A 19,314-nucleotide genomic window follows, 5' to 3' on the forward strand; every position below is an offset into this window, starting at 1 on the left:
GATTGAAATGTCAATTGTGAAGCGATTCCCACATGAGAAATGCGTAGATTGAAATCTCAAAACTGTGATTACAAGTAATGGCTTTGCTTGACCTGTTTCCGAAATGCCATCCAAACAGAGGGACAGTTGTAGTGGCCATATAGGTCAAGGAAGTCAAGGATTTGCAAATGGAGGAGGTCGAGAAGATTTTGAGGGATATTGTGTCTACAATAAATATCCTACGACAAGACTAATTGAAAAAAAGGATGTAAACTAAGGTCATGAAGAAGGTCGCAAAGAGACGTAATGATGCCTGGAAAGTATTCCAAAGTAGCCTAACGAGGTATGAAAGCAAGCGCACTAACATTTTTACATACTTTTCAACCTGTTAACCAAATACTAAAAACTTCCAGAAAAGCAACAGCCGTAAATGGTATATGAAAACCGGCCCCTGGCCTTCAAACATGATACTCTCTTTTCAGAATTGATCGCCAACTACCATTGTGTCCCTAGATTCATCCTCCAATTACATTCCCTGCATAAAAAACTTACTGCAAAATGATTTATCATAGCTGTATTGTTTACAGATGGGAAATATAGATCATCAACAAAGCTTGTGAAAATGAGCCTTTCTAGTGCATCTTGGCTTAGGATTAAATTTTTGGATGAGAGCCTACTATCTAAAATATCCATCCATCCTAAAAGCATTTCCAAGAAAACAACTGAAAAAATAAACGTTGAACAAATAAATATGCCATACTATTCAAAACTTTTCGGAAGACAACAAAGTAAATATAACATGGAAACCTGGATTTAAGGCAATGTTTTATCTTTGCTACTAAAGTGCTTTAAGCTTCTACCTTTTAAAGCAAAAGAATGACCAAATATAAAGCTACACCAGAAATAACCAAATTCTTCATAGATAAGAATTGTAAAAGAGCAATTGTGAAAACAGGAAATCCAATGCTAGATGGTGTATTGTTAGTCCTAATAATTTGTGCATCCTTTTGTTCTTCTGTGAGCATTTGATTTTGTCCAACTCTCAAAGGCATTGCCCCTCGCCCCTGACATTACTCCCCATCTCCACCCACTTGATAGTAGTTGGTGTTATGAACATGCATGAGGGATCTAGATTATACCATTGACGAGCTGATAAAAAATGAATTTATATAGATCATTTTGAAACATAGATCCTCGTAACATTTTTTGACCGGACATTGTCAATGGCTTTACATATTATTAACAAAAACACAACAGGGAGATGGAACACATTCAAGGTGACGCCACTTTGATCAAGGAGAGAATAATATTTGAATATCCATTCTATATGGAACATGCTACAAAAAAATAGCAAGATTACACATTCTTGTGCTCATTGGAAAATGTTCTTTATATTGGCAATAAAAAATATGCTTGAGGATGGAAAACCTCTCAAACAGCCCAAAAAAAACATTTCCTAGCAACACAGAAGCCCCATCCAAAAGCACCAGGTTTCCTGATGTTGCCTGAGCATAGTATAATTGCTTATACATGTTTGGTGATCAATGACAAATAAAAATAGCTGCTGAAAATATGGAACCAATAGGTGCAGCATTAAACTATTTAAGTGCATATAGACAAGTACATCCTCTGATACTTGCCCTCATTTCCATAACTTCCTCAAAGACATGTTTTTCTCTGTTTCCTTTTTCATAACTTTAGCTACAGCCATTTCAAAATCCTCCTGTGTCACATGGACTCGTCTTTCTCGTAATGCAAACATTCCTGCTTCTGTGCATACAGCCTGTCCAAATGCAAGATGTAAAATATTTAAAACCTAGCCATGGTACAAAAAACAGTGTACTTTCTGTATAAATACATATCGAGAGCTAGTTTACCTTGAGCTCGGCACCTGAAGCACCACTCATTTTTTCAGCAATTTTCTTCAGATCAATACCACGCATCAGGTTCATTTTTCTTGAATGGATTTTCAGAATGTCCCAGCGAGACTGTAATATATAATTACCACCACAGTTGATTAAAAATACATCCATATGAAAGTCACTTCCTAAAATCAAAGAATCTCTCAACTCAAATTCATTTTTCTTGAATGGATTTTCAAAATATCCCAGCAAGACCGCAATATAGAATTACCACCACAGTTAAATAAAAATATATCCATTTGAAAGTTGCTTGCTAAAATCAAAGAATCTCTCTTTGCTCAAATTTCTGTTTAAAAATAGGATTCTTGCAATAAATTTATTGACAAAAGGATGCTCTTTTCAAAAGCAAGCATGAAGACCCAAATAATAATTATCCAGGTAGTTGAGTGAATTTTTGAAATGCCAGCAAAACTACAATGCATAAATCCCACTGCAGTTGATTAAAAAGATGTCTACTTGAGAGTCTTCCTAAAATCAAGGACATCTCTGAACTCAAATTTCTGCAGTGAACCTGCTTAAAAGTAAAATTCCTGTAATAAGTTTGTTCACAAAAAAAATGCTCTTCAAAGTAAGAATAGAAGAAGTAAAACTCAAAAAACAATCCAGGTATTTGAACGTGTTCTCCAAAATCCCAGACTCTGTGTAAAATATAAATAATACTACAGCTGATTAAAAAAATGTGTACTTGGCAGTCTCTTACTAAAATCAAGAATATCTTTTACTGAACTCAAATTTCTTTACCTGTTTAAACATAGAATTTGTACAACAAGGTTATTCCCAAAAGGATGCTCTCTTCGAAAATAAGCATTGACAAACATCCAAAGTTCCAAACAACCATCCAGAGATTTGGATGAATTTTCGTACCATCCCAGCAAGGCTGTAATAAACAAATTCTGCTACAGTTGATTAAAATATGCCTAATTGAGAATCTTTTTCTAATCTGGTTACAAACAGAATTTCTGTAATAATCTTATTCATAAAAGGCCGCTCCCTTGAAAAGTAGGCATTGACGAAGATATAAAACAGCAATCCAGGTACTCGAGTGTTTACCTGGTAATCCTGGTCAATAAATAACCGGTCCAGCCATCATATTTAAAAATGCATGTACATCTTTCCCATAAAAAAAACCTATGTTGCATGGGTACACATATGCACACCCCTGGGAGGCATACCCACATTCCCAAGTTCAAGGTACACATACCCAAATACAGGGTACTCAGTGGAGAGCTTCATAGCTAAGGACCTTGTTTAAGATTTCTGATTTTTGTTTTGGTTTCTTGATTGCATATAACCTTCTTGTTTATCAAGCTTAATTCAATACGTGATCAATTTGAAACTTTTATACAATACTGATTAACAGTAAACCTTATCACTGTTCAAGTCAGAAGTTTATCATTTGCAATATGTCATTGTTATATGATTTATGATCTTCTTATTCATGTTTAAAGTCTGCTTACTCTGTTATGCATATAAACATTTAGCATATATAATTATTAAGAACATATTGCATATCTGAAATTGAAAGCAATACATTACATCTGCAAACTTCATCACTCTTCTTGTTTTTAAAAACCATTCTCATGACTCTTATCTTATATAAATACTTAACTATATTATTTTTTTAAAAATTAATGTACCCATGTACCCCATCCCATGTTTAAAAAATAGCTTTACCTGTACCTGTACCCATAACTTAAGTACCCAAAAAACCCCATCCCTGTGCAACCTTGAAAAAAACTACACAATTTATGGAACCTCACCCAGGTGCTTGGCAGCTAACGTACCAGGTTTACTGGGAATGGTCCTGACCTGGGTCCACCCAGGTTCACCAGAGACAGGACTTGGGTGCCGTAGGGTGCTAGGCACCCACCAAATGTCTCAAGGTACACAGGTTGCCTAAAGTGTACCTTAAACAAACCTGTGGGTAGCCAAGGGAGCCTACTGGCAACCATATAAATAAAAAAATTTAAAAAGAAACACATTTTTACATGAAAACATTAACCCTAGGATGACTAATAGTTAACCTAGTGATAAGTAGGAGATATTTTCCACAGCAAGTCAAATATGATATTGCACTATCAGGATTTACCCATGTAGTTTTTTACTCAAACTCATTGACCCATGTTTCATGAGTCATTCACATGAATCTGTCTCTCATGAGAATAAATGGAACACTTAGCATTCATTGGATCTAGGTGATGCTCACATAGGTGAAGCACCGGGACTTCCTAGGAGGTCACCCATCCAAGTACTACTCCAGCTTGAGCAAGGTTAACTATGTAGTTTCCTCCATGGTTAAGCCCACTCTACTTGCAACCCCATTTGCAAAACCTTTACCAAGTGTTGTGCCTTATCAACCATTCATTAGAAAGCCCCTTAAGCTCATCAATTGATAAGTAGGAGATATTTTCCACAGCAAGTCAAATTATGATATTGCTATTAGGATTTAACTATGTAGTTTTTGACTCAAACTCATTGACCCATGTTTCATGAGTAGTGATTCACACAAATCCATCTCTCGTGAGAATAAATGGAACACTTAGTGCTCATTGGATCTAGGTGATGATGCTCACAAAGGTGAAGCAACGGGACTTCTTGGGAGGTCACCCATCCCAGTACTACTCCAGCTTGAGAACACTTAACTATGGAGTTTCCTCCATGGTTAAACCCAGTCTATTTGCAACCCCATTTGCAAAACTTTCACCTAGTGTTGTGTCAAGCCTTATTTAGAAAACCCCTTGATTAAGCTCATCAATTGATACATAGGAGATATTTTCGAAAGCAAGTCAAATTGTGATATTGCTATCAAAATTTAACTATGTAGTTTTTGAGTCAAACTAACTATTCTCTTTATTCTCATGAGAGATGGATACCTGTGAATCACTACTCATGAAACATGGGTCAATGAGTTTCTCAAAAACTACACAGCTGAATCCTAATAGCAATATCACAATTTGACTTATTGTGGAAATATCTCCTACTTATCAACTGATGAGCTTAAGGGGATTTCTAACGAATGGTTCATTGGCACAACACTTAGAGAAGGTTTTGCAAATGGGGTTGCAAGCAAAGTGGGTTTAACCATGGAGGAAACTCCATAGTTAACCGTGCTCAAGCTGCAGTAGTAATGCGATGGTTGACCTCCTAGGGAATCCCAGTGCTTCACCTCTGTGAGCATCACCTAGATCCAATGAGTGCTAAGTGTTCCATTTATTCTCATCAGAGATGGATTCGTATGGATAGTCACTACTCATAAAACATGGGTCAATGAGTTCGACTCAAAAACTACACAATTAAATCCTAATAGCAATATCATAAGTCAACCTACTATCGCTCTAACTTCCCTTTTTTTATCATTCCAATCTAAGTCAAAAGGTTTGGGTTAGCAACAAGCTAATCTTGATCTCTGTCAAAACTCTTGTATGTAGGATATGTTAGATACTACTCATGTACCCAAATATGGCAATATATAGCCGATAATACATGAGGGAGATCTTATACAAGCATTTAAAACCATTGGAGAGAGCCATCCTCAATTTGTATTTTGTAATTTGTAATTTGTAAATTTGTCATCATGGGGAATGCCCCAAATTCGGTAATTTATAAACTAGGGTATGCCCCTTTATCCTTTGTATGTTTGATTGGATATTTGTCTCAGGAAAGTCTTAAGGTTTTAAAATAATTACTAATATTATTATGGCCTTGGCCTTTTACTGATCAAAAAATTTAAAATAAAAAACAAAAGAATTCAGATGAAGTTTGACTTAAAAAAAAAAAACGGATCGAATTCGCTTTATATAAAATATAAAAAAATTATATAAGTAATATATATATTTCATTGAGAAATAAATAAATTTAAATAAATTGATCCAATTATTTTTATTATTCTCAAATGGTATGTATATGTGCATATATATTTTTGTGTGCGTATATATATATTATTTATATATATAATATAATATAAAGAAATTATAAAAAAATACATAAATAATATTTTTTAACAATATAAATATGCAAAAAAAAATTATTTTATTTTTTATCAGTAAATAGCCAAAGCCTAGATTAATTATTGTTATCTATTGTAATTAATTATTTATGTGTTAAGCGAATTTGAAACCAAGACCTCTCACACGAGAGGCTCACAAGTTACTATTGTGTTGTAGGCTCTTGCCTATATAAATATCAATTTTATATCAAGATATAATTCTCTTTCTTTTCTTTTTTTATCAGTAAACGGCCAAGGCCATGATAAATTTTGTTAATATAATAAAGATTACAACAGCTTACACTCCGTTTAAACGAGCACTGGTAGGAAAGAACAAAGAAGAAAACCTCCAGTCTAGCCCGGGACAAAGCGTTCTATTTTATTACATCTTAAAAGGGGCATACCCCAGTCAGTTAAAAATTATTGGTTTCATTAATTAATAGAAAATATAAAGGGGCATACCCCTTGCCGTTTACATTTTGCTTGCTAGAACCGAATTTATTACAATTGTCGGAATCCCTCTTGGCCATAAAAGACGACTCACCAGACAGATAACCAAGAACCTACACCAAATCTATCTACTACCAGCTATGCTAAACAAAAGAAACAGGATTAGCGAAACAAAAAAACAAAACAACACAAGAAAACCAGCCATAATCTACAAGAGGACCAAGAATACTAGTACAATCAATTAGATCTTTATAATGACAATCACATCAGCAATAACTATACTAATATAAGGTATAAGATCACTAAAAAAGGATATGAAATAAAGCCTACAGCAATACACCCTTATAGATAGAAAGCTAAAAGATAAGGAAAAATCTGCTAAAGATACCATCTATTAAGCCTAATACTAATCGTAGAATAGTCCTTAATTAGAAATTACAAGAACTAAAAGAAATAGAACATTAATAGAGGTCCTAAAAGCTGGAGTAGAAACCCTTCAGAGATTAGTAAGAACAATACAAAAGCCGACTCAGACCATCCTTAAAAGTTAACATGACCCAGGGCCGAGCCGAGCTAAAACTCCAGAGACCCATCAGCTTTCTTAATACTATAAACCTACTTGTACAGAAGCGAAAACCAAACACAAAACCCTCCCAACTACGCCTATTTACTTCTTTCGGTATACCATAAACACTTCTACCACATCGCTAGGGTTTTCTACCCTGAAGAATGGAGGGAATTCAAATGAAGATTTCACCCTGCTAAAAAACAAATAAATCAAGAACTAGGATAAAATCTTAAGAAATTAGATTTATCCGCCCCGACATTTGCTAGGGCATCTGCCTCACTATTACCTTCTCTGAAGATATGGCATATTCTCGAATCTTCAAATTTGTCAATCAGCTGGACTACTTCTAATTTTGAATTCAGAATCCAATTAGGAGTAGATCTCTTCCTGATTGCATTTAGTACTATTTGAGAATCCCCCTCAATAATAACTTTAGATATACCTAATTGAAGACAAATTTTAAGACCTTCTAGAGAAGAAAACTTGGCCATATTATTAGATATCGGCAGGATAGACATAGCTTTTTTAGCTAACCACTGGTCGGCGTCATTATTAATAATACAACCAATACCTACAATTCCTAGATTACCTCTAGCAGCACCATCGAAATTTAGCTTGGCCCAACCCTTATCGGGGGGGGACCATTTGCAATTATTCCTAGCCTCCTTACTTTTATTGAAATATATCAGCCGAGGATTGATTAGTTTGGGCCATGTCTTCCTGATGTGCCCGTCCCATAAAGAAAAGGAACCTTCTCCAAACTGTGCTTTCCTAAGATAAGAATTCATAGTCTCCACAATACTTGTTTCAATTTTCAGAGTCAAATCTTCCACTTTCATTTCTGTATCGCAGAAAATCCTTCTGTTTCTCTCTTTCCAAATTTCCCACATGAGAATTGACGGACATATATTCCAAAGTTTGCTATAAATACCCTTGCAGATGTAAGTGGGCCACACACTAAGAAAGTCTTGGAAATTTTTAGGAAACGGAGACTACCAACCAAAGTTATGGATGAGCCATTCCCAACACCAACAAGCATAGGGACAATTGAAGAGAAGATGGTCAGCATTTTCACATGCTTTCTTATAGAGAAAACATCTTGAAGGCCCAGCCAAACCAATTCTGCTCAATCTATCCATTGTTAAAATCCTTTCTTGATAAGCTAACCATAAGAAGAAACCAGCTTTCGAAAGACAGGCAGAATCCCAACATAAATTTAGGGGAATATCAACTTCCACCGTGGTATTAGACTTGACCAAGACTTTATAAACATCTTTAACAGTATAATTGCCATTGTTAGCTGCTGCCCATATCAGTTTGTCCTCCTTATCAATCTGCTTTACTTTTCTTAACGAGATGATATTGTAATAGGCTAATACCTCCTCATGATCCAGGTCAACCCCTTCCACCAATTTCCAGGTCCAAACTAATTGATTATTACTGATTGCCTGAATTTTATAATCACACACTTTCCTGCCCCAGCAGGTAGTGAGTTTATGAATGAAGCGAGGTGGAACTTGCTGAGAATCAATTGGCAGAAGTCCATCCCAAGAATCTTCCCAAAAAAGGGCCTTATCACCTAGACCAGTGTCCCAGGTTAAATATTTACTTACTAGATGACGGCACTTAACCATGAAATTCCAGCATTATGAACCCTTAGGAAGAGACTTCATTCTGAACACTGAACTAGGGTCATCTACAGAGAGATTGCCCATTTTTTATTTCTTTCTAAATAAAGTCGCCAAATAAGCTTGGCCCCTAAAGCTTCATTTTGCCATGAAAGGTTTTTGATACCTAAACCTCCAAGCTCCTTTGGTTTACAAACACTCTCCCATTTGATAGGAACCAGTTTTTTGGAGTCATTGCCATCTTTCCAGAGGAAATTTCTAAGCTTTCCTTCAAATTTAAGGAGGGGTTTAGAAAGGGGCAAACAAGACAATGGGTACGTGGGAATAGCCGATAACACCGACCTAATCTTGATGCTTTTACCAGCTTTCGTAAGCCATCTATCTTTCCAGCTATCAATCTTGGCTTCCAATTTTTCCAAGGTGTTGTTTCATACCTTACCAGATTTAGAATGCATTTCTAATTCTATACCAAGATACTTGCAAGGGAACACACCTTTTTTGTAACCCATCATCAAACAAATCTGGTCTTCAAGCTTAGAGTCAGTGTTGATAAAAAAAAATTCCGATTTAGCTTCATTAACTTTTTGTCCGGATGCTTTCATGTACATTTTGATGATTGACTTCACTTCAGCTGCCTCTTTAAGAGAGCTCTCACCAAGAAAAATAGTGTCATCTGCATATTGTTGGTGCATAATATTAGGAACATTTTTGGTGACAGTGACACCTCTAATTTCATTATTACTATATGCTTTCTTAATGGCTCTCCCAAAAGCTTCTGCCATTATGATATACAAGAACTAGGATAAAGGGTCCCTTTGCCTAATACCCCTAGAGGTCTCAAAAAAGCCTTCAAGAGATCCATTAATAAGCACAGAAATTTTAGTAGTTGAAATACATTTGAAAATTAAATTGATCCATTGACGAGAGAATCCAAAAGCTTCTAAAGTCTTACAAAGGAAGCGTTAATCCACCGTGTCATAGGCTTTTTGGATATCCAATTTCATAAACATACAAGCATCTTTATTCTTAATAGCTGAATGGATTGCTTCTTGGATAATAATGATGCCATCTAAAATTGATCTGCCAGGAACAAAACCTGTTTGCTCCTCAGAGATAATTTTAAGCAGCACTAATTTCAATCTGTTAGCTAAGATTTTAGAGAAGATCTTATATACAGTATTGCATAAGGCAATAGGCCTATAGTCTCCTGGAATCTTAGGTTCTGCCTTCTTTGGGATCAGAGTAAAAAAGGAGTGGTTAATTTCAGAGAGAATAGATCCACCCCTCCTTGATGCTTCAATGGCCTCCCAAAGGTCTTTTTCAATTATATCCCAACATTTTTGAAAAAAGAAGGCCTGAAATCCATCTGGCCCAAGAGATTTATCGGGGTTCATATTAAACACCACCTCTCTTACTTCTTCAATAGATATTGGTTCGTTAAGAGCTTTATTGTCTTAGGATGACAATAATTTAGGAATATCTTTAACCATTCCGTCCTACTCAATCTTGTTTGACCCTTCTAAATTATTTAGAATCTTTTGAAAATGATTAACAAAGATATCTGCTATCTCAAAGGGTTTGTTTGTGACTATCCCCTCATTATTACTAATACTAGTAATAGTATTCTTTGCTCTATTATATAGAGTCGAGTTATGAAAATATTTGGTGTTTCGATTGCCTTCCTCTAACCATCTTTCCCGAGATTTCTGCTTCCAGAAAATTTCCTCCTTCGAAAGGATGTCTTCCTACTTGACCAGCAGATCTTTTTCTAGTTGATAGCTATCATTATTCATACCATGCTTAATAATTTCTAAGTTGAGATTATTTAATCTATTTTCAATATCTAATTTCTCTTTGAAGATATTATTAAAATGATTTCTATTCCAATTAAGAATGTTTTCTTTTAACCATTTCATTTTTGAAACAAAAATAAACATCTTCGATCCTTCGAATTCACCTTGTGACCACCATTCACTTATTTTACCTAAGAAACTAGCATCCAAGAACCACATATTTTCGCATTTGAATGGGTTTCTACTAGGTTTTTTTGGTTCTATCAGTTCCAATCTAACTGGGAAATGATCAGACCCAACAATCAGAAGAATAGGAGATTGGATATTTAAATTATTTACTCCTAAATCTCCTCTGATAAGAAACCTATCTATATTTCTGCAATATGTGCAAAATCTTTACATTTGTTATTCCATGTATATATCCCGTTATTACAAGGGATATCAATTAAATTGTTACCTGTACACCATTCTCTAAAATCTCTCATGGATTGTGTGATCTGTCGAGAGCCCCCTATTTTCTCATTCAGTTCTATTATTGTGTTAAAATCTCCTCCAGCAATTATAGGAATATCTTGGAAAGTATTTATTTGTTGACTAATGTCTTCCCAAACTAGTTTTTTCTCAAAAGTACTGATTGGACCGTATATATTGAATAGGATGAATTTGATATTAGATTTAATACTACTTACTAAGCTACTTAGCCAATTATTTTTATAAGATAATATTTCTAAAGAGACGTTTCTGTGATTCCAGATAAAACCTAGACCTCCCGATGCCGATGCTCCAACCGATTCAAACATACAACAACTCCAATTGCCTAATTTTTTACCTAGACTGAGTCCTTCAGTTTTATTTAGTTTAGTTTCTTGTAAAAGAATAATATCTGATTCAAATTTGTTTAAATTCTTTTTTAAAATTCTTTTCTTGTTAGGGGCATTGAGACCCCTAACATTCCATGTAGTAAGCTTCATGATACCGTGGGAAGGCACTTCCCCTTCCCTTTATTGAACAGTTGGCTGATTTTCTGCTGTTCCCGGGCTTTGCCATCCACTTCTCTAAGTTCTCTCAGGGATTTCCTTCCTCTTTTAGCTGCCATTTTGCCATAATTTGGGACTTTGAGACCATCCATGTTCTTTTTTATACCCAGCCATTCCAGGTTAGCCTGTGACTTTTCCACCACATCATCTTTATTACTTTCATCCAATACATTCCCATCTGTTACCAAATCTTGAAGTAGATGTTCTGCTGTACCCTGCTAATCCTCAAGCATGTCCCCTTCCCTCTCACATTGAGCCAGTGGAGAGATCGTAGAAGACTTGTGTTCCTCATCAAAGGCGGAAAGATTCCTTCTGAGGTCTGAGAATGTATAGTTCTCTCCACCCAATTGTAGTACTTCCTGTAATAATTCCTCTTTCTGTGCCCTGTTGTCGCCGTCTACACTGTGAACATCAAAGACCCGAATTAGCTCATCTGATAGTTCCTCAATATAGTCTATCTCTTCCCTCTTGAGTAAATCTGTATTCAGCACTTCATTCCTGTCCTCTTTCTGATTTAAAAAATTTTGAAAATCTTGAACTGGAATGTCCTTTGAATCATCCAATTCTAAAACAGCTGCTCTGACCCTATTTTCCATGATTTCTTTTTTAGGGGATGGAGTTTGCCAAAATTTAGTTAGCCGTTTTGGAAACTCTTTGTTTGGGGTAGCCTTTGCTTGGGGGGATGCTACCTCATGAGTCTTAATGTTATTATCCCTAGTCTTCTCATCCGAACTGCCAGTAACTTCGAATAGGAGTACCTGTTCCTTCTCCTCCAAACTGTTGAGAGCATTACCCAGATCCTTAATATCCTCCATGGAGGAAATTGCTATCTGCTGAGATTCCTTTGCTGTTTTCTTAACATCTTTCTTTTTTTTGTTTTTCCTTTCTTTCTTACTCTCTTTTCTATTATCTACAATGATGCTTTGAATCCTGGGTCTACAACTTGGTCTGGGGGATCCATCCATAGTTCTGAAATTCTGTTCTTGTCCATCTGCTTCCAAGGAGGGAGCATCATACTTGCTGTTTGTCATAGAGTTGATTCTATCAGATTGATAATTCCTGTTTTCACCATCTGTGAATATCTTAGGATTGTTCTGAGCACTATCTTTCTTATGACGTAATTCATGATGATTTTTTTCTCTAGATTTATCCTTTGTAGATTCTGAATTATGACATATCTTGTGATATTTCAGATCATGTTCTTTCAGTCCCATCCTGATCTGCCTTCTTCTGATGAATGCCAACGTCATGTTGAGATCTACAGTTTTTGATATCATATTGAATGAGTGCTTCCTTTCATCATCAAGCCTGATGATGTCTAAAATTTTGCCCTCATATTTTTGAAATTTTAGGTTATATGAGGATCTGTTTGTGATAAGTTTTATAGGTTTAAGGTTTGTGTTATTAATGTGACATTTAATAAGGAGTCTAACATAATTGCTCTTTTCGTATGACAAATCCAATCCAATCAGATCTCCTAAAGATCTACCAATCCTTTTTAAAATATTAACTTGATTCAATTCAGGAGGTAAGGATTTGACTTCAAACCAAGTAGGAATTGAAAAATCTAAATTATCTATACAGCAGTTAGGAATCCAATCAAAAAAATGTACAGCATGACCTCTAAACATACAGTTGGAAACCCTAAGAAACTCCTTTTAATTACCTCATCACAGCAATGAATAAAGACAATTCTGTCAGAATAATGAGTTATACATACCTGGGAGCCACAGAAAACCTCTATCCAGTCAATCAGTTTGTGAATATCCGAGATGGGGCCATTCCAAAAGGCATAAAGACCTACCTCTTGACATTCTTCCCACCGATCCTCACTGTCTCAATTGCTGATGATGAGTACTGTGCCTTCAGTTTCTGTCACAGGTGGCTGGGTGGCTATAGGAATAACAGGGGCCTGGTGTAGACTAGGGTTTTCTCTGCGGTGTGGAGGGATATAGGTGGAGGGAGTAAGCAGCGGAAGGTTCATCAGAGAAGAAGAGGGACCATCTGCATTCGAATGGAAAGCGAAGCTTTCAAGCCCTAGAAATGGGGAATTCCGGTGACGCCTAGCATATTTTGTAGAATTGAAAACAGCAATTTGTTTGTCCAGACTTGATACGGAGTGAAACTTGAATGGAGAAATCCTCTTATGTGCGGCGTAATCCCAGCAGGAGCTTCAAAATAGATTTCCATCCCTTTCCAGCTGTAAATCCACCTGTGGGGCAAAGGAATTCGAAGTCTTTACTTCTGAGTTACCCATGAACTTAGCGTCCTCCGTCCAGTTCTGCACTTTGGGGCTTCGCCATCCCTGAGAATGCTGATGGTATGCCTGCGAGTTTCTGTTGGAGCAATTCTTCTGAGATTTGTTGGCATAGGGTTTAAAGTTTTTCGCATAATTCGCATGATTGGCGTGCTTCGCTTTTTTCGCAAGCTTATTTCTGCTTGCCACTTCTTCATACTTTTTAGACATAATTCTATTAATAAATGCTATCAACTATCTTTAAATAGCATCAATAGTATAGCATATAAAATAATATTATCTAAAAATATAAAAACACAATATCAATATATAGTATTACTATTAATAACATTAATAATTAATAAAATGCACCAAACAAATATTATTTTTCAAAGATTATCCAAAGCACAACACTCGACGACACAACACTATACAAATTACTTGACAAACACAATCCCTTCCTTTGACATCACCTTATTGTCTGATTTCCATATATCGTGGATAGTCGTTCCCACCCATCTCATAAAGGATAATTTTTCACGTAACTTCCTAGTTTCTTTAAAAACATTTTAAGGAATTTTTTAAAATGTTATTCAAATTTTCTACTTGTAAAATTATTGTAGGGTTGTACTGTTGCTGATTTATTTTTCCCAAGTTAATATGCCTAGGGTTACATTCTGAATTTTTATTTAGTTTTCCTTGTAAAAAAAATCCATTGATAATATTTGTCCCTAGTTCTAGTTCAGTGTGCGAAAGGACAGAGAGGCTATTCAAATTTGACCACTCCTTGTAACTTTGGCAAAATTTACAATTATTGAGCAACATCCTAGAGGCGGTGGTTTTCTTTGCTGTAGTAGTCAATGTCATAACGGCTATAAGAGCACATATAGTCTACTGAAAGCTCATCTATGTGTTATGGCCAGCCAAGGAATCGAAGTGCATCTAAAGACCAAACAAAAAGGAGTTCTCCAAGGAACAAGTTCTCTCATATTAGAGAAATATTAAGATATAATCCTTCATCTAAAACGAGATTGTACAAACAACCTGAAAGGGCATTTATGGAATCTTCAGTAGTCACTGCCCCGTATACGTCATTTGTGGCACCATCTTCTTGAGAAGATAATAAATCCTCTCCTTCCCCAAAAGAGCCCCATTAGACAAGGCATTTTAGAATTAAGAAAGGAACATTGCAAACAAGCACATTGTATACCACAATTATGCCAATAGGCTTTCTTTCAACCTAGTGAGATCACCATATTAGATGATATGGTAACAGCAATTAGTCGAACACCTCCAAGTTTCACTAGTCCTAAGCATGAGCAGGTGCACACCACCTTACTGACCGAAAAAACTTTGTAGAGACCAATAAAGGGTTCATGGGTCCAAATAAGAATGTTCAACGTTTCTAAAGGATGGAAAGATCGTAAGAACAAACATTTAATCAATGTTATTGTAGTGTATCCTAAAGGAACAATGTTTTTAAAGGAAGCTACTTGTGACAAGCGAGTGAATAACACAAACTTCATTGCTAAAATCCTCAAAGAGCAACCAAGATGGTGGGAGTTGAAAATATTATCCAAGTCATAACAAACAACACTGAAAATTCTAAGACAATAGGTTTGTGATCAGCGCAATGTGCGCAATCCACTCCCTCCACTTAGTGATGCAAAAGACTCACACAAAAATAGAGTGAACAGAAAAGTACACCAAAGTTCAAGAAATTAAGATGTTTGTGACAAACCAACAGATGTCACAAGCCATTTTCAAGTATTTCTCAAGTTTGGAATATAGTTTTTTATGTGACATCATCTACTTTCTAAATATTTGATTTATTTTTCTTACATTATATTAAGCTCTCCGACCCCCTCAGACGCAACATCTCAAGCACCAAGATGCATCTCCATCACTAGAGACTTGGCTGGAAACTACCCTGTTTACAGGAGGCATTCCACCAATAAAAACTGACGTCTCCTACATCTCCCATGATAACCCCGGCATTTCCCAAACTAAAATGAATGAAAAACAATTACCTAAAACAAATTAAAACTGATTGTGAACTGTGAAAAATTACATGCCACCAGAGAACTAAATCAAGCCCACAAGAGCAGAGTAGGACCAGACCAGGTGGAGATATAGCAAAAATATAGTGAAATATGTTCCCCCACGCACTTGTCACTCTAAGAAACAAAATGTGTGCTTCTATGTTTCAGTTCATAACTTCTGAACTTCATAGTATCATATTCACACTAATGAAGTTGAAATATTTAATAAATTTATTGTCTGAAGAATGAAATGTTTTTTCTGCATTAAAACCTGTGTAAGGAATTAGAAATTAAACCAACTGCCATAGATTTTAGGGCCTTCGACGACAATAATTCTTCGATACTTCAAGCACATTTGCAAAGATTGTTAATTATATTGAACAAACTCGGAAATCTGATTTATTTAAGCTTTTGACAGATTTGAAACACTGAAAAAACAAGACAATATGAAATTATGGTTCTGATTTAATAGATTTTATGTGAAAAAACATGTGTGATATTGCATATAAATGAAATGGAATTCTACACAAATACAAACCTGATACATTTGTCAAGCAGTCTTAATATTTTTTAATTTTTTTTGTGTACAATCAGATAGGCAAAAACAAGGAGTGTACCCATTATAGAAGTAAAGCAATCGTGTTTTGGGGACAAGGGTAAAGGTAGAACAGCTGCGATCACATGTAACCTTTGTCAAATGTCATGGTAGTGTACTTAAACGAGAGTGAAGGTTCATTTCTTAATTCGAGAGTAACAAGTTGCTGCAATTTAGGCAATTTTTCTGATTCCGCAATCCAGGCAAGGCTGGGCAATTTCTGGTTAGTCAGTAAAATGGATCGGCAGTTTTTGGGTCAAATATTGCATGAATCGCTTGTATTGCCGATTCAGGGAGAAATCACCAAAAGTGGCCTGAATCGGCACGTGAAATCGGCCGTGCGGCTAGGGAATAGGATGACTGAAAAACATTAAAAAGAAATTTGACATTTTTATATTTTTTTTGTTTTTGCCTTTTCTCATTCTTGTAACACCCTAAAAGACTTTCTAATTGTTTAGCATGAGAAGAAGAGAGGAAAAGTGAGAGAGAAGGAGAGAAAAGAGAAATCATAGGGTTGCAAACAGCAAGAAAGAAGAGCATCAAGCAGATCAAAAATCAATTTGAGGAGGCCATAAGATTGCATTGGGAGCATTGAGGAGCTGATAGCAATACTCCTCAACTCATTTGCAAGAAGTAAGTGTTGCTTTATTTTTCTATGGTAGTGTAGTTTTCATTCTTTTGTCAAATTTTTTTAGTTTTCATTTGTAAATGTTGAATCTGTTTCAGTTTTTACATGTTTTTTGACTAAGTTGCAAGGTGCAATCTTGCAAACCCTACAATGTTTTTATAACAAATTTGCAAACATCTATTAAATTTTATATTGTACAATTTGCTCAAAAATTAATGTAGTGTTTGCTATTTTTTTTTTTTTCAGTTTAAGTTTTTAATGGATTTTTCTTATTGCAGTAGCCTTAACTTTCATTTTCCACAATGCCTAAAAAGGATGAGGCTTGGATCTATACTGAAGAATTTCCTAAACAAGATGTTGCTTTTGTAAAGAAATAAACTCAGGTGGCATCTATAGATTCAAATATCATATTGCAGCCATACCTGGACATGATATTACCATGTGCACTAAACAAACCGCTGAGGCAAAATTAAAATGTTATATGGCATTAAAGGCACTGGAAAAAGATAAGTTAAATAAGAAAAGAGAACTTGAACAATTAGGTGGCATTGGCTCCCATGCTCCAGCATCCGCATCCGTAGGTTGTGTTAGAGAGGATTCTTCTAGGCCTCCCTCTCGTCCTAGTGCTAGAGTTAGTGCTAGTGCTAGTACTAGTGCTTGTCCTAGTGCTAGTTGATCTTATACTAAACCTAGGCCTATTATATTTCAGCCTGGAAGGCGAAAGAATAGATTGGATAGTTACTTTGTACCACGCACTACTCCTAGCTCACAACCCGCACTTGAGAGCATGGGTAGTTTGAACAAGGAGATTCATGATGCTGCCAAAAAACAAATTTGCAAGTTTGGTACTTTTGCAACATTCAATTTATTGCACCGATGTAATTATTAATTAACTTTTTTTTTATTTGTTCTCTTTTTTTAATTTTTGTACTTGTGTAAACTGTAATCAATGATTCATATTTGATATTACATAACGATTTGTCATCTAAATTTCTAATCATAATCTATTTGTGACAAGATTCCTTATTGATAAGGCATGATAGATGTCGTAACTATTTGTGGTCTGGGCTTTAAAGCCCCTTCTGAGGTTGAGTTGAGTAGCTACCTCTTAAATGAAATGGTAGAGGACATGAAGTTTGAGATAGCGGACCACCGAAAGGAATGGACCGTAAAGGGTTGCACCATCATGACTGATGGTTGGACAAATAGGAGGGGAAGAACACTCCTCAATTTTCTTGTTTCATGTGGAGGTGATTGATCATTCTACTTTCCTACATGCATTGTGAATTATGATTGAATAATTTAAATTTTGACTTGTTGATTGCTAATTTGTTGATGGTCCATGATAATTAAATGTTTCGCTCTATTTAAATTTTGTAGGATCCAACATATTCATCAAATCTATTGATGCTTCCTCTCATGTCAAAAAAGTCACATACTTGTGTGAGGTTATTAAGGAAGTCATAGCATAGGTGGGGGAAGAACATGTGGTGCAAGTGGTGATGGATAATGCAACAAGTTATGTTGCTGCAGGTAAACTTTTAGTTTTAAGTTTTAAATTTTAAGTTCAACTTATCAAATTTCGAACTTTTCTAATTCTACGCTTTTTAACATATGTAAATTCTAATTAATTTAAAATTGCTACAGGTAAACTATTGATGGAGAGGCACCCCACAATATTTTGGACTCTTTATGCCGCACATTGCCTTGAATTCATGTTGGAGGACATTGGTAAGATTGAGTGGATCAAATCACACATATAAAGGGCCAAAAATATATGCAAGTTTATATACAATCATGCATTTGTCCTTGCCACAATGAGGAAATACACGGGATACAGGGACGTAGCTCATCCGGGCATCACGAAATTTGCCTTGAATTTCATCACATTGAAGTCTTTGATGACATCAAGGGAAGAATTTAGGCGCATGATTGTTGGGAAGGAGTTTGTTTCCTCTTCCTATGCTACAACCACCACGGGAATAGGTGTGGGAATTGCCTCTTTGATGAGAATGGTTTTTGGGCACCTACTCAAGAAATAATGAACGTAAGTTTCTTACAATTTAACATTTAGTATTATTATTTATTATTTAATTGTTTAATGAATTAGTTTTGACTCTTTTATTTTTACATTATAAGCAGATCAGTGAGCCCCTTGCATCTCTCCTACGAACTGCTAATGGGGAGAAGCCCTCTATAAGCTACATATAAGAGGGCATATATAGGGCCAAGGAGGTCATTAGAGCCCAGGCTGCAAGAGTGTCAGAGAAGTATGGCCCCATTTGGGACATTATTGATAGGAGATGATAGAATCAGCTCCAAAGGCCCATCCATGCAGCTGCCTATTACCTTAATCTAGCATATCGTTTCCTTCCCGACTTCAGGGCAGATGAGGAGGTTCTAACCGACCAATGCATAGTCATGCAAAAGTTGAGTACTAATGGCAGTGCC

At 35.7% G+C, this 19,314-nt stretch overlaps 1 protein-coding gene across 2 annotated transcripts in view; it reads right to left on the bottom strand.

Moving 5' to 3' along the window:
- Positions 1–1,266: 1,266 nt before the first annotated feature.
- LOC149565231 (26S proteasome regulatory subunit 8 homolog A) overlaps positions 1,267–19,314 on the bottom strand; it is a 109,137-nt gene continuing 91,089 nt past the window's right edge. For both annotated transcript variants that reach the window (XM_089818782.1, XM_089818781.1), the window contains 2 exons: positions 1,857–1,967; positions 1,267–1,762 (listed from right to left, as the gene is read on the bottom strand). In XM_089818782.1, coding sequence (XP_089674908.1) covers positions 1,622–1,762; positions 1,857–1,967 — 252 coding nt within the window. In that variant the 3' untranslated portion in view covers positions 1,267–1,621. The remainder of the gene's footprint in view (positions 1,763–1,856; positions 1,968–19,314) is intronic.

The sequence above is a fragment of the Cupressus sempervirens genome, chromosome 3, assembly GCF_028749045.1.
Source record: "Cupressus sempervirens isolate cs-2001-9-10 chromosome 3, ASM2874904v1, whole genome shotgun sequence".
In the NCBI taxonomy this organism is placed as follows: Eukaryota; Viridiplantae; Streptophyta; class Pinopsida; order Cupressales; family Cupressaceae; genus Cupressus; species Cupressus sempervirens.